The sequence below is a fragment of the Odontesthes bonariensis genome, chromosome 23, assembly GCF_027942865.1.
Source record: "Odontesthes bonariensis isolate fOdoBon6 chromosome 23, fOdoBon6.hap1, whole genome shotgun sequence".
NCBI classification, from domain to species: Eukaryota; Metazoa; Chordata; class Actinopteri; order Atheriniformes; family Atherinopsidae; genus Odontesthes; species Odontesthes bonariensis.
In genome coordinates, this window is record NC_134528.1 from 17,018,279 (window position 1) to 17,033,048 (window position 14,770).

Here is a 14,770-nt window from a genome sequence, read left to right on the forward strand (position 1 = left end):
CTGTACATGCAGGCAGTTTGAAAGACTTACATGTAAAGCATCCTGCCTCTGATCACCTTCAGGTTCTCAAACACCAGAAGGTTAGTCCACTCCGCTGGCCAGGCATCAATGTACAAATAACCTTTCAGTAAAATAAAAAAAAAAAATGAAATTCAGACAAGGATACTGAGATTTCTGTATGGTGTTACATTAAAAGTTTGTATCATCTATTTAGTAGCTTCTCCTTTTTGATAAAAGCTCACAGAAGCTTTAACAAACATATCAATACCTGTAATCTCCTCCAGTTTGTTGAAGGCGCTCAGCTGCTCAAAAGTCAGGCCAGACGTGTTGGTCGCAGGGTCCCTGAACAATGACAACAGGCACCAAGAGTCCTTTTGATATTTCAGATGTTGTAAGAACAGCTTCCATCATGGGTTGATGAGGAAAACAATTCCTCATCAACCCATGAAATTACACACTGTTTTGGTATAATCTTGTGTCACGATGATAGCTACTTTGCACTGTGGTGAATTACTGCACAAATATATTCTAGCTCAACGCCCAATAATATTTGCAAGCCTGTCTGAGAAGGCTGTGTCTGGAAACAAAACACAGTCAATTGCATGGGACATGTACCCCATACACCATTGTTGTTACCACGCACTCACTGATAAACTCTCAGGGGATGTAGTTTAGCCCAAATTTATTTTGATCCACTTCGCAATACTGGGGGAATCATATACTTTCATAAAGACTAGTTAGCACAAGCTTTAGGAGATGGTTTATCAACATTTTGCCCACCTGTTTCAATGGACGTCATGTAGGTAGCTCCACTGATTTCATATTAAAACTCCACAGACAACATAAACCGACAGTAACAAACTCTATATTGTTTCTGCACTCAGACCCAGTATGTATAAACATTTTCTTATATCATTTCAGTTACATTTTACTTTAACGCCATCTTCATTATGGCAAGAACATCGGACAGATTTAAAAAAAGGCCTAAATTGTCTGGGTTTAAAGCATAAATATGTCCATAAACAGGGTTTGGCTTGGGTGTCAGCTTTTTGCTCTACTTGCACAAAGAAACGCGCACAAGTGTTGCTGCAAACTCAAATATTTGAAATGGGAGGGATGTGGCTCTGTGACAAATTGAAGTCCTTGCATCAAGCTGCTCCTTGTGCTTCCCGAAGTGATTGCTAAGTTTAAAATGAGTAAACTACTTTCTTTAATCATTTCTAATTTATAACATTTAATACTCTTTATTTATGATGATTGTTAAAATTTAGTTAACAGAACAATGATGATCTGTTCAGTAGAGGTGTGTCCTGTGCTAGCACCAATAAAGGCTGTTATATAGTCTGCACTGGCTTTTCCAGAGCTGTTGTGATGTTGAGATGTTGTGTTTTTGATTTGGATTTTCAGCTGACTTGAGGAGAGAGCAGTGCTCACCAAAATAATGACAGCTTTCTGCAGCAAGTCAGAACAAGAGCCCACAGTTCACAAACATAAGCATCATCTTTAAATCTAAAGCTACATTATTTTAATTTGAAAAATGTCATAAGTAGATGTGGGTTCTGTGTTTGACCTGTGTGTCTCCTACCTTGCAAAGCTCTGAGGGCGGAAAGCGAGACTTCCAAAGATTTTCTTACACTTGTTGAACTGCTCCACATTAGAGGACGTTACCATTGTGACACCATGGTTGTCCATGGCACCGAGGTTGTCCATACCCAGACCATAACAAACTATGGAAAACAGAGAAAACAGGGAAAATTGAGATTCATACTTTGTATCAAATCTAGACACTAAACTTAACTTTTACACTATATTACTGAATCTAACTCCTCAAAGTAAACTTCAGACCCAACTGCAATCTCGAGATAATATAAAAAACATAAAAAGGATTATTTATTTATTTTTTCTTTCACAAATGATAAATTCTAACTTTTACTAATTCTTAACTCCTGGGACAAATGCCAATAAAAACAACAACAAGCTACAGCAGAAACAGGTTTACCTACCACACTTTGCATCAAAACATCAGTACATGCAGCCAAAACTGTGTTCTGACACCAAATCATTCATGTGAAGACTTTTTCAAGCAGACTACAACATTACAGTAGTAATGATACATTACTATTGAGCTGTATATATTGAGAGTGCTTATCCATGTCTGGACTTTTGCAGAGCTACTCAGAGGTTATAATTAGGACTCTCTTTGTCACCCAGCACTGGCTAAAGTCTTACAAAAATTGATTCAACAAGCTGCAAGGAGATGTTCTCGTCCATAATGACATGAGGGCATCATACAGATTCTGCAAAGTTCTTTCCTGATCATTACATTGACAACATGCTTTAACGGTGGGATTTGAGATCAGTTGACAGGTGACAGAGTACTCAAAGGTCGAGTGCTTTGTGACTGACACAAAACAGGATGCATGCATGCATGCTATTAACCTAACAAGAGGTGCAAAAATGCCTCAATTCAAAATGCATTGTGATGCGAAAGCAAATAATTCAGCAATCAGTGTAGTGACAGAACATAATAATCCATTTTCAGCTTCAACAAAATGATAGTACACAATTGTTAATTGGTGATTTTTGAGTGTAAGTGGAAAAATAAAGGTATACAGTCAGCATTGTTTTCAATGGAAACCAGCAGCAAAACTAAAAAAAAAACTGCTTTAACTTAAGGTAAAGCAGGATATAAACAAAATGCATGCGATCACATCTGTCAGTAAAATCTGGCGGCACCATAACTAATATGAGGAACCACTACAGCCATTTTGTCCTTGACTTACAGTCAGTCGGAGTCAACAGCAAAGAATTAATGAAGTTCAACTTTGCCAACTTTGTCATCCAACTATGGAGTAAAAAGCAGCATCAAATCTGCTGCAGTTATAAGGGTTATTAATTGGTCATAGAAAAAAATGCGGGTTTCACCAGCTGTTGAAGACCTTGGAGCCGCTGTATGACAGCCAATTAAAAACTTTACTTTACAGAAACAGAAACAGATCAATTAAAGCAAAAGTAAAATACTGAGTAATTAAAGCCAGCTGTGTAGCCAAAACATGACGTATGGACTCGAACTGTTATTTTATCAAACTGCAAAGCCAACAAAGAATCTGTAGAGCCAATCCTATCAACTTATACTGCTGTACTTAACCCAAGTCAGCATTAATTTGTGTTCCTGTCAGCTTGAAACAGTTCATTTGTTCTCATCTCCGTTTTCTAAAAAAAGAAATGGATATCGCTGGATCCATTTCCATATCTTTTAGATACATTTCTGCCATCCTTTCTGTTTTTTTGGTAAAAAAAAAAACAACTATAAAGCCTCTTGGCCATGTCTGGCCACTTTACTGGCGATGACTTTCTGCCAGAGCAATGTTTGAGTATTAGCATTAATGAGCAGGTGTACAGCTACACACAATAGAGCTGCCACAGAGTGTATGTAAACAACGTAGCACAAGCCTCACCTTTAGGACAATCTCCTTCACACTTTTCACATTTCTGCGTCTCAGTTCCGTCAGGTTGGGTGATGACAACTTCCTGGTTGGCTCGGGGGCAAACCAAAGTACAAGCCACCTCCATGGCCAGATAGTTATCTACAGAGAAGGACAAAGTGTTCAAAGGGCATCCAAGAGTCAGTAAATAGCAAATAAATGAATACTGAAATCTCTGTGCATTCACAGCAATGAAAGAAACTTAATCTGAACACGGCACATGGTCCACTGACTAAATATTGTTATAGCTTTTTAGGTAAGTGGATGTTTTTAGCCAAGTTCTTACAAGGACACGTCTTAACGCAGGTGGCTCCAAAGTTAAACTTTCTGTCCGGGTTGGGTTTGGTCTGAAAGGTGAGAGGGCAATAGATGGTGGGAGGAGGACAGTTCTCCTTACACACACCACTGTTGTTGAAGTGACGACATGCCTGGAGAGGAAGAAGGAGGAGACAGTAACGACAGAAGTCTGTCTGACAACATGAAGAAAAAACAGTGTTGATACCAGTGTGTGGGTCATTTACCAGACAGTCTGAGTCTTTGGGTCCGGTGCATCCGGCAGCACACTGCCTGTGACAGCAGTCATTGGGAAGAAGACCTTTACATCGCTGACAGCCAGACGCACAGTTAATTCTGGTCACTTAAAAAAAAATTAAAAAAAAAAAAAATGTCAAAAGACAACAGTTTCAGTGACGTTTTAACAGATCCAGTAAAACCAAATCACATTAATATCATATTAGAAGATTGAAACTTACATATCTGGCAGTCCTGTGCAGTTTCTCCCCAACAGCTTTTCTGACATGTGGAGGAACAATTCGGACCTGGACCATAATAAAACAATGCAATGATGGAAAGACGGATCTGAGCATAGAATTCTCACAGTTTATTAACCAGTAAAAAAAACAAAGCTGAAGGGTCTACTTTAATCTGGTAGATCTGTGGTTCTATAAGGCACCACTAGACATCATCAGACCTGTTAAGTATAGCAACTTTATGTAGTGAGATGCACAAATATAAGAAATCAAGACAATTTTGAAATTCCCTCTAGGCACTCATGTGTGCTTAGAAAGAATATCATGGTCAAAAAGGCAAGATCAGACCATAGACTGTACAAAAGGTGGACATAGCCACCAAGTCTGACAAGTGAAGCCAATGAGGAAGTGCCGTTAAAGGCAATAACAGCAAGAGTTACAATTCAGTGACTGCAGAACATCTCTGACTCGCATTCAAAAAGTGTCAGCTTCAGTCATGAATTACCAACTCAATATATTCCCAAAAGTCCTAATGATGTTATCTGCTGGCTCAAGTAGACATTGAGCCTGAAAGAGATGTATGTTTCGGGGTTTGACTGGTTTGATTGACATGTATTTGAGTCAATGGGGGTAGTTTAGAAACCTTTTTGGGGGAGACAAAACAAAACTTTGATTCATCTAACAGAGCTGGATATCTGGTTAAAAGGTGGTGCACCACTCATTCAAATTAAAACTGGCCAGTGGTATAAATATACCTAAAAATGTTTCTAAGTTTCCCTAAGGGGTTTCCCAGATGTCTATGTCGGTAATCTTTTAATACACATGGTGCAGTGCTTTCTCTATCTGTCTGACATTTCTTTTTCTGTACTACCCTTTGGGAGGATCAGTATTTCAATCACTCATTTAGCTGCTCACATTTAGGGGCCCGAGACTGCAGTCGGTGCAGCCTGGAGTGGATGTTCTGCTCGTCCAGGGTGTCTCTCCAAATGATGCTCTGGGGGTCCGGGAAGCACAGCTGGGGGTTCCCCCAAAAATACACCCCACCCAACAGGATCTCTGCAGGAGAAATGGTAAATGAAAGGAGCTACAAAACTTGCGCATATAAGTCTTACGGTGAATATAAACATGTCGCTCTAGTAGCTCACAGTGAGAACGTGGATGAGCAAAAACACCTCACGCATACAGTTGCAAACCCAGGAAATTCCCCTAATCTACTAACTAACCTGTGAGGCTACGAAGCCTGAGGGTCCTCAGCCCCTGATCGGCCCGAGTGTTATCCAACACAACCAGTGAATAGTTGGAGTTATACAGCTGGCTACCTCTTATGATCCGAAGGTTGTCCAAAGGCACAAGGCTCACTGAGACATGTGCAACTAATACATAACCCTGCACCTCAACAATACCCTGGAAAGGAAGAAATGAAGAATTAGGGGGAAAAAAGTCTAAGAAACAGGAGTGGCTAAAATACTGGAACTAACCAAGCTAATTAGCTAAAAGCTTTTCATTCTTTTCCATTTTTTAATCGTATAAATATTATGCTTCTTATGTTTAAAGAGTTCCAGTCAAACTATACCTGTAAAAAGGAGAGGTCAGGGTTTCCATGGAGGTGTGTAATTTCCAGGTTGCCGTGGACAACCTGGCAGCCGGTGTACAGCAGCCTCAGGGTCTCATAGTGATTTTCCAGGCTGGAGGGCAGGGCCAGCTTCATGTCTGTACCCAAGCAGACTGCAACACAGATAAATCACCCCAACTTCATCTGAGTGCATTTTTAATAAATGTTTTATGTACATCGTGACACAGAAGTGTATCTCACCAGTAGCCTAATAATTGACGGACAGATGGGCTCTATAGAAAACCTATATACGAGTGAATAGAATAGAATCTGTATGAATAGAACCTCGAAAAGATACAAATATAGAAATTTACAAATAAAAAAATCCTGTTCATTGAATTATCCCTTTTAAATGGCATCACAGGCAGAAAAACTCTTTGTCCAAACACACGCGATGATGAATGTACAGATTTGGGCTCTGCATCGTTTGCGTGCATCCTTGAATGGATACTCTGAAATACAACCCACATACACTGCCTCTCTCTGAGGCTCTTAGCATATATATTTTGCTCTGGCAGCAGAGAGCCCAGATTCCCCACAGCAGGTCACACACAGCGTTACATTCAGGGTCATACAGCATTACAATTCACGAGGGCTTTTGCAGACACATAGCTCCCATGCCTTAGCAGGCAGTCACACAGTGGACAGTCCCTCCTCTTTGGAGGATATAAATGACTTCCTCTGGCTTCCTTCCAACAGCCCTTCAAAAGACAACCCACTTTTCTTGATTGAGCCCCTCACCCCACACTGCTGTGCCATCTCTGTCCGTCCTTTTGAAGAAGACGGCTGGATGGACTGACATCACTGGAGGAACAGGAAGTCCTGACAAGCAGTAAGAGGGTGGATTTCAGATGTACTTACCAAATATGAGCATCTACCATTATGTAAAGCTCCCTTATGATAGCAGGATATTGAGAGTATATCAAATCTACTACAAATAAGCAAAGTAATGGGTATTAAAGCATATTTAAGACCTGCATTCAACTCTGCCAGAGGGCTCCTGCAGGAAATGGTCTATGATTAACAGTGCGGCTGCCAAAAATACACACCCAGTAGTTGCAGCCTGTGTCAAATAACAAATTAAATGACTGTTCACTGCCTCTTTCAATGATGTCGTCATGGAAAACAGGCTTACATGTCCTGCCAAGAAATAAAGCGCTGCTTTTACTTTCCAGCTTTTTATCATTTTTAATAAAACGCCAATAGAAGCGGATCCCTTGAAAGTTGCCCAAACTACCACACACATACAGACAACGCAGTCCCCTCCAGCTCCTGGGATTAGGTAAACGTGCCGTTACAAAAAGCACAACAGAGCAGAATTTCCGTTTCTAATAGTGTGCGTTACTCCCGTTCTCAGCTTCCCCTCCTTTTATCCCCTCATTGTTTGCTCTCCAAAAGTCCCTCAGCAACGCCTGTGTGTATGCGTGGCCTTGTGAGGAGCAGCCCACCCCTCTATCGCTGAAGCTTAAAATACTCCCTCTTTTATCACTCACTCGGCTCTGTCTGCCCACTGTCACCTCACTACCCATATGTTAATCTACCATTTTTACATGCTACTGTTGTGCTTAAAATGAGAGTAATTTAAAACGTTCCCCTGTCAACCCCTTGGTTCATTTCAGTCTGTGAGCTGTTGCCCAACTCTGAATTGTGTCATCTCATTGAAATGTGGGTCCCTGCATATCTAAAAGATGACACACTTGCATTCATGCTACCAGGGGAGCACAAACTAGGCGGTGGGTCAGTGTCTTGTTCAAAGATGCATCTCTGACCTGTGACCTTCCAGTTTATGAGATGATTGCTATGTCAGACAGATCATCTATGAGGCATCCTCATGCACACACACACGCACTGTTAAACGTATTAATGCTGCCCTCTGCACAGATAGCATCTTTGCTTTTGACACTTCCACCGTTCGAGTGCTTATGTGCCTAACAAGAGTTTGTTCTTCATACTTTGATTGTTCTGTTTTTTTTGAGCTTTTAAAATTCAAACTTTTTTTTTTTATAAATCAGAGAGAACTTAGTAGGTTTCCGTGCACTGTTTAATCCAACTACAGTTTGACTAGTTCATCTATGCCATTTTACTGGAATACTTTCCTTGCCTAAGTACAAGCACAAGACGTTAATGATTCATTGACTGAAGTAAATCTGCCCTCACTATAGTGAAGGTGAGGGTATGCCCCCTTTTATATTGTTAGAACTGAAGTATTTCCTGTTGACTTATTACATTAAGCACCTAAACAACTGGCCAAGGTGTGAATTGGTCATTTTTAAAAATTACTGTTACAAATTACTTTGTAAAATTACTGTTCTATCCCACATGTGAAATGCACAACATCTGTTGTGGTTATTCTCTGCTTACCAGCTTTGGGGAATTGAGAATTTGTTTGTTCCAATACCATGAAGCTGTGAACTGTGTGAGAAAACGTTCGAGGCATTCTGCTGCTTCTAACCTATTCTAAGAAAGATCATTGTACATGTAAGTATAGCTAAATTCACTGCAAAGGTGCTCTCTTTAGGTTACTTGAATGGGGATTTGTTTTAGATGCAGAATGCTTCAAGCGAATGCACGTTTAACTGTCGTGTTTAGCCGTCTCACAAAAGAAAGAAAAATCTGTGAAAATAAACAGATTTATTGGGCACTTGGTTGTATTAATATACACTTAAGCTTTATTGTTTTTACAAGGCCAATTTGATGATAGTTGAGCTTATACACGCAGAATACAGTTTTGAGAAGCTCGATTTCATATGAAGTTCACATGCGTTTTAAAATTCTGGCGTTCGTCAGATGAACACGATATTCTCATATATTCTCTTTGCAAAGGACATAGCCGGCCCGGGTCCCAGTTGAAATTGTCCGCAACTGAACTTTGCTCATTGGAAGTGAGGCATCAATTGGTTGTAGGGTCTGACACACGTCTGTCCTGAGATTGACTGGGCTGCACTCCTCGTTTTAAGCAATAAGTGATGAAAACAAATGTGTAGGGGGGAAAAAAGTGATAGCTGACAGAACTGTGGCTGCACACCTTGTCAGCTTTGCACACCTGGACACTCACTGTGACTGCTGAAGCCACAAGACCGTCAAAGCAAAGCACACCCAATCAGTCTCAGCAACTTTAATGGCAAATGCGCTGAGGAATCCAACCGCATATAATTCAATATTTGGTTCTAATTAAAGGCGTTAAGTGAGGAGGGGGTGTTATAGTTAGCTGAGCTTAAATTAACACTACTGATTCCTCTGGCGAAAATTTGTTTCATGTGTTCTGTTATCTTGTGTGTGGAAACAAATTCGTGCCACTCACCATTCAGCCTTTCACATCGACTTTTTGTGGCTGTTTGAAGCAGTTTTACTGTCTGCTATTGCATGAACAACTTCTATTGGAACTTTGTAAAGGGCAATATAATTTGAATTTTGTTCTGAATTGCAATCCTATACTCAAACTGTTATGAAAAGATGACAATTGAGAGTTAATATACAGAGATTTAAATAAAGCAAAGGAGGAAATCATCACAACTAAGAAAGTCACAGTGTTTAAACATTAAATTACAAAGAAAAGTTTAAAATTCTGTCAATGTTGATCCAGTGAGTAAAATATAGTGTAGCTATAATGGAAACAAACATTCTTGTCTACAATTCTAGATTTTTTTTTTTTTTTGCAAAATACAATTTTTTTGTTAAAGCGACTGATATGAATTCAAGAATGAACGTGGCGCCTGTAGGACGACTTTGTACTAGCTGTGTTGAGCTGCTTGAGAACCAAAGACTTGAAGCCACACCTGTGTGTGGAAGAGTTCCAGTGCGCGCAGGGAGTGCACGTCTGTGTTTACAAGCGTGTGCGCGGTAAACACAGACGTGTCACACAGACACGATGCTTCTGCAGGAGTCGGTATGGTGGAAGAGCCTGCTGTGCAACACACCAGAACAATCAAGCAGATCTTCCGACCTCCAGTCTGCTCTAATGGATGACATACCTTCAAAGCTCAACACAAAAAAAACAACAACAAAGGAAAAAAAAAAAACCTGATCCAACCGAACTTTCTCTGTCAGTTTAACAGCTCTCAGTTTAACATGGAAGTCCTGATTCTGCTGCAGTCGGATCACTGCAACGTGTCCTGCATACATTTCTCCCAACCTCTCTGAATACATTCTTTCTTTCCTCTTCACTCTGCAGCCAAGGAAGAAAAAACAGGTATTGCTCAACAGACAAGCAGAACAGGATCTGTACCTTACTTTGTAGAGAAACACTGATATGAACTCCTCACTCATTCAGGCTGTCTTGCACAAACTGCAATCACAACAACATACTCAGACATATAACACCACATCATGAGAAAAACCCTGCTAGTATCCGCAGTCTGATGGATCTGCAGGTGGAGCCACGGGTGGATTTTGTTGTTTTATTAAAAAAAAAAAAAAAAAAAAAAAGGGGAATCACTGTAAACTGAGAATACAGCAAATAAAAGACTACAATAGGAGAAAAATAATGTCTTCTTTCAAACCTAAACGTTAAACATTTTCTCTTGGAGACATCTGACTGTCGTCGTCGACTGTGTTAGCCAGAGTCGTGTCACGATTCAGGTAACCGAAAGAAACCTTTCCAGGATATGTTACATGACTGGGAGATTCAAGGAAAACCCAACAGAAAATGTTTTAGTGTAGCCTCAGCGCACCTTGGTATTGATTGCCAACGTCTGTGGAACTCTAAACTAGGGAAGGACATAGCTGTCAAACACGTTAGTCCAAAATTTTCCATTGCTGTTCCTTCGAGTTAGGAAGTGATGAGTGGGAAGGCCACAGCATACACCATTCAGCCACCTGTCTAATATAGCCTTGGTCCTCCTCATGCAGCCAAAAGAGCTCCAACCAGTCAGGATGCAGACAAAGTACATTTGAGGACGTCCTGGAGTGTCTGGATTTAGGACATTAGAAATAGATCCTTTGGGCGCTGTGGGTAGTCGGGTGGGATTTCTGTGGATTGGGCTTGCTTCCAATAGATGCCATCGCATCACATCAGATTGGTAACGAGGGAGTTTGGGAAGCGGGTGAACACCGCAGGCTCTCCGTCAAGTTCGCTCAGCCCTTCCTTGAGTAGTTTTTGCAGGATCCATTCCTGTTCTGCCTGGGAAAGGGTTATACAGTGGGGAAATGCTGTTGCCCCATATGGGGATATGACGTGGTATATGGTAAGTGTCTAAGTAACATCCGTGTGAATGTCAGGATGCAGGTTCTCCCAGCAGAACATTGCAATATAATAAGATTACTTGTCTTACTCACTTTACCTCTCAGCTGTCACAATGCTATGGCTAATAAGTGTATAAAACACATTGTTTTCATCCAATCGAATCATTTTGCCTTTGAACACTATAGATGTGGGCATCGTGGCATCCAGGAAGAAACCACTTCCATCTGAATCAAAATGTTTCACTGGCTAAAGGCAATCACTCAGAACAACTCAGTGGTGTTTTTGCAGGGTCTGAGTCCTTATTAAGGGACAAATGGACTCAAATCAGTGCATGACAATGCGAAGACATACAGTTAGTTATAATCATACAAGGAGATTTATTTTTCCAAGTGTCACAACTTTGTTCTAAAAGTCCCCATCACTGAGAACAGGACGGTGGCACGTGAACACAGATAGGTGGACTTACAGGCTTAAACTTCCCAAGCAAACTATTGAAAAAGCTACGTATCTGGACACAGGCTCAAGTCGGGCAATTTTTTATGAATTTGTGAAGACAACCCAAAAAAGTTAAGTGTCTCGTGAGAGAAACTGCAGCAGCTTAGCTGCAAGCTATAAAAGGTTTAACATTAAGTTACCAACTACTAGTACAATGTCATATTATTGTAAGTGCGACCATCCCTCATCTCTCTCAGCCCTGCCGGCTGAAGTCCGTGGCACAGACACACAACCTCTACATGTTTAATACATTGACAGTGACTTGGCAGACAATTCTATCCAAAGAGACTTACAACAGTACAGTACAGAGTGGTTAGGCTAAATAAGCTTGTGATGGCCTTTAAGTTCAGAAGGGTTTGAATATCTTTTGGGAGTGACTCTCACTCTTCTAAAGCAAGAACTGTCAATACTCCTGTTTCCAGCTTCTCAAGTGTTAACATTTCCTGTGACTTCTTGAGTGATAATAATCTTTGGTTTTAGACAGCTGAGCAGACAAAACAGCAAGTTCAAGTTTCAAAATAGGTGGTTTGTGAGTGGCACCCTAATACAAAAAAAGGACTTTACTTAACTTTAATGACTTTTTAATGTTAACATTAAGGCCATCGGTGGCAGACTACGAGGAGAGGTGTTGAAAAGATGGCATGCAACAATGGAAAAGAAAGGCATGCGCTGTCATCACTTCGTCAGCCCTTTAAAGCCAAAGGAAACCAGGGTGACACTGAAATGATCATTTAATCTCAATTTAGGAATTACTGTCTGTTACTCAAGGATGTAAACAAGCTCATCTACTAAAGCAAGGATCATAAGAAGAGTCGATCTCTTTCGAGGATGATTAAGACCACCGCCACACTCATTTTAATCAGTAAATAGTTGATCGTTTACAATTTTTGAAGGGTTAATTATTATCATTTCCGTACTGTGATTTCCTTCTAATGGAGATGTGTTCCAGCACACTGTACATGCCAGTTAAAGGTGTGCAGCTCACACTAAAGGAAAGTAAAGACGAGACTGCTGAAAGTTCCCCTCTGAGGATGGTAATGAGGTCCGCTGGTGGTCCCTTCCTGAGCTCAGAGTGAGTTAGATCGCTAACACGCAGTCTAGACTGGTGAGTCACGGCTGGCTGAGTTAACCAGCAACGGAGGCCGATTCAGTGGGAATTAATCAGCTCTTACAGAGTTCAGTTCAGTGGGTGCACTGGAGTGTGACAGGAACATGAACTCTAAAGACATCAGCACACACACGGGAGGCTACGGCATGTGTGTGTGTGTGTGTGTGTGTGTGTGTGTGTGTGTGACATGACAATACTTAACTGAGAGTAGAACCATTGAGATTCACCCACTTGAGCATGATGCATTGCTTAACTCTGGGAACCAGTCAGAGCACTCGCGCTGATCTGATGCTCCAGAGATCAACACTGTAGGCCGAAGTGCACCAACCTGTTCCCACCAACAATGCCGTTGTATTTGAAAAATGACTTCACCTGTGACTATCGGCTTTGTTTGTGTGTGTAGTAATAGTGGTGGAGGTTGGAGCAGCTTGTAAAACCAAGATGTATCTGCTTTCATGAGGTGCTTTGGCAGTGAAGAGATGGGACTTTAACAAACGATTCCCTTTGAAATATTGAATCCAAAGCAACAACACAGTGTTGCTCAACATCATGACTCATTTGTAAAAGCTATGACAGGATACCTTTTCCAGTAGGCTTTTAATTTTTAACCCTGCACGTCAATAAAAAAAAAAATCGACCAATACAAGTCAATAAAGTCTGAACTGCAGAGATAATTCTCAGTTATTGGTGTTAGTGTTTGTGCCTTAAGCTTGCGTCCATGCAAAAGCTTTTAAAAGGCATCTCACCAGGCTTATTGATGTTTCTGATTCCATTTAAAAATAGATCGTGTCCCCCGGCCCGTACACTAACATTGATATGAACTAACGTTGCACCAAACTATGTTTTTCGCGCATTATATCCTGAATGGCTGATCTATAAAATGTCCTCGCGGCAAAAGCGATGATGTTTCGAGTCCAATCAAAAAGGCAAAATGCAATGCAACTTTCTTTAGCTGCAAATCTAACAAATGTGTAGTAAACGTTGCTGGACCAACGTGACTTGTATTTTTGCAAAGCTGTGCTTTCAGTTAGCTCTTGTTTTACTGGCAGGCACTCAAGCTCCGAGTGTGACAAGTGGCCCTCTATCAGACAATGTCCCTTTAGAGTCAGAAGTGAATAATTGACATCGTCATGATCCTTGGCACACAATGCACTGCCTGTTTTGTTGTTGTTGTTGGTTTGTCTTTGTTTGCGAAAACAGAAAAAAATAAACAAAAAAAAAACAAGTTCGCCTGCGCGGTTGTGTTTATATCCCTTACCTGTCACACAGTTGCTACAATCTATCAGCGGGGCTTGTTCTTTGCAACTTAAGGCGCTTCGTGTTTCTGGGTAGGAGTTTTTAGTCTAAGCAGAAAGTCTCGTGCGAGCCCACTGTGTGACAGGTGTGATTTTTTTTTTTGCTCCTCATCAGCGCTTCGTAAATCCCACGAGCCCTTTGCAGAGACCGAGGGGACTCGGCTGAGGAGTCACGGAGGAATGTCGTCCTGCCCAGAAAGAACCTCGAGTCTAAACGAAATAAAGACCGCCAGACTGCTGCCATAATTCGGACGTGTGAGGACTCTGTTTTGACAAAAAAAAAAAAGGGGAGGGGGGGGGGGGGCATTTACGACGAGATAAAGTTACCCACCTTCTCTGCCCAAAGCGTCCGTCACTCCGAGCAGAACGGCCCCGACAAACACCAAACTTCTCGCCGCCTCCATCTGATCGAGCCCAGCGCCTTTAGTCCATATTCCAAACTTGGTTGTTTTTTATTGTTCCCTGCGAGGAAAAGCTGTGTTTTGATTTCCTCTCCTCCCCAGTTTAAGTTCTTTTTTTCCCCTTTTTTTTTCCCGGCACCGTATGGAGTTGTACGTTTCCCAATCTCAGTGACTTCCTCCCATGGACTGTTGGTAGTAAAACTGTGACGGCGCACTGGAGTAGAAGCGCGCTCCCGTGAAGGCCTGAGCGGGGAGTGGCAGGTTGACTCAGCCCGCCCCCACTTTAGGCTATCTGCGGGCAATGCTGTCTTTGGTCTTTGAAAAATTGCTACGCATCACACAATTATGAATACAATGCCCCAACACTTACGTCTGATGGCAAGTAGTTCAATTAACCTTTCTACTTTTGCAAAGTCAGGCTTATCTAAGTAGCGAAGGCGAAG

General features: G+C 41.3%; 1 protein-coding gene across 2 annotated transcripts in view; it reads right to left on the minus strand.

The window, feature by feature from the left end:
- Positions 1 to 14,557, minus strand: part of erbb2 (erb-b2 receptor tyrosine kinase 2) — a 28,800-nt gene extending 14,243 nt beyond the window's left edge. Inside the window, exons 1-11 of one of the 2 annotated variants that reach the window (XM_075458033.1) lie at positions 14,258 to 14,557; positions 5,808 to 5,959; positions 5,458 to 5,638; positions 5,150 to 5,290; positions 4,238 to 4,303; positions 4,007 to 4,122; positions 3,772 to 3,913; positions 3,459 to 3,587; positions 1,586 to 1,727; positions 269 to 342; positions 31 to 121 (exon numbers count right to left, since the gene is read on the minus strand). In XM_075458033.1, coding sequence (XP_075314148.1) covers positions 31 to 121; positions 269 to 342; positions 1,586 to 1,727; positions 3,459 to 3,587; positions 3,772 to 3,913; positions 4,007 to 4,122; positions 4,238 to 4,303; positions 5,150 to 5,290; positions 5,458 to 5,638; positions 5,808 to 5,959; positions 14,258 to 14,330 — 1,307 coding nt within the window. In that variant the 5' untranslated portion in view covers positions 14,331 to 14,557. The remainder of the gene's footprint in view (positions 1 to 30; positions 122 to 268; positions 343 to 1,585; positions 1,728 to 3,458; positions 3,588 to 3,771; positions 3,914 to 4,006; positions 4,123 to 4,237; positions 4,304 to 5,149; positions 5,291 to 5,457; positions 5,639 to 5,807; positions 5,960 to 14,257) is intronic. The other variant, XM_075458034.1, reaches the window with a different exon arrangement.
- Between the last annotated feature and the right edge of the window lie 213 nt (positions 14,558 to 14,770).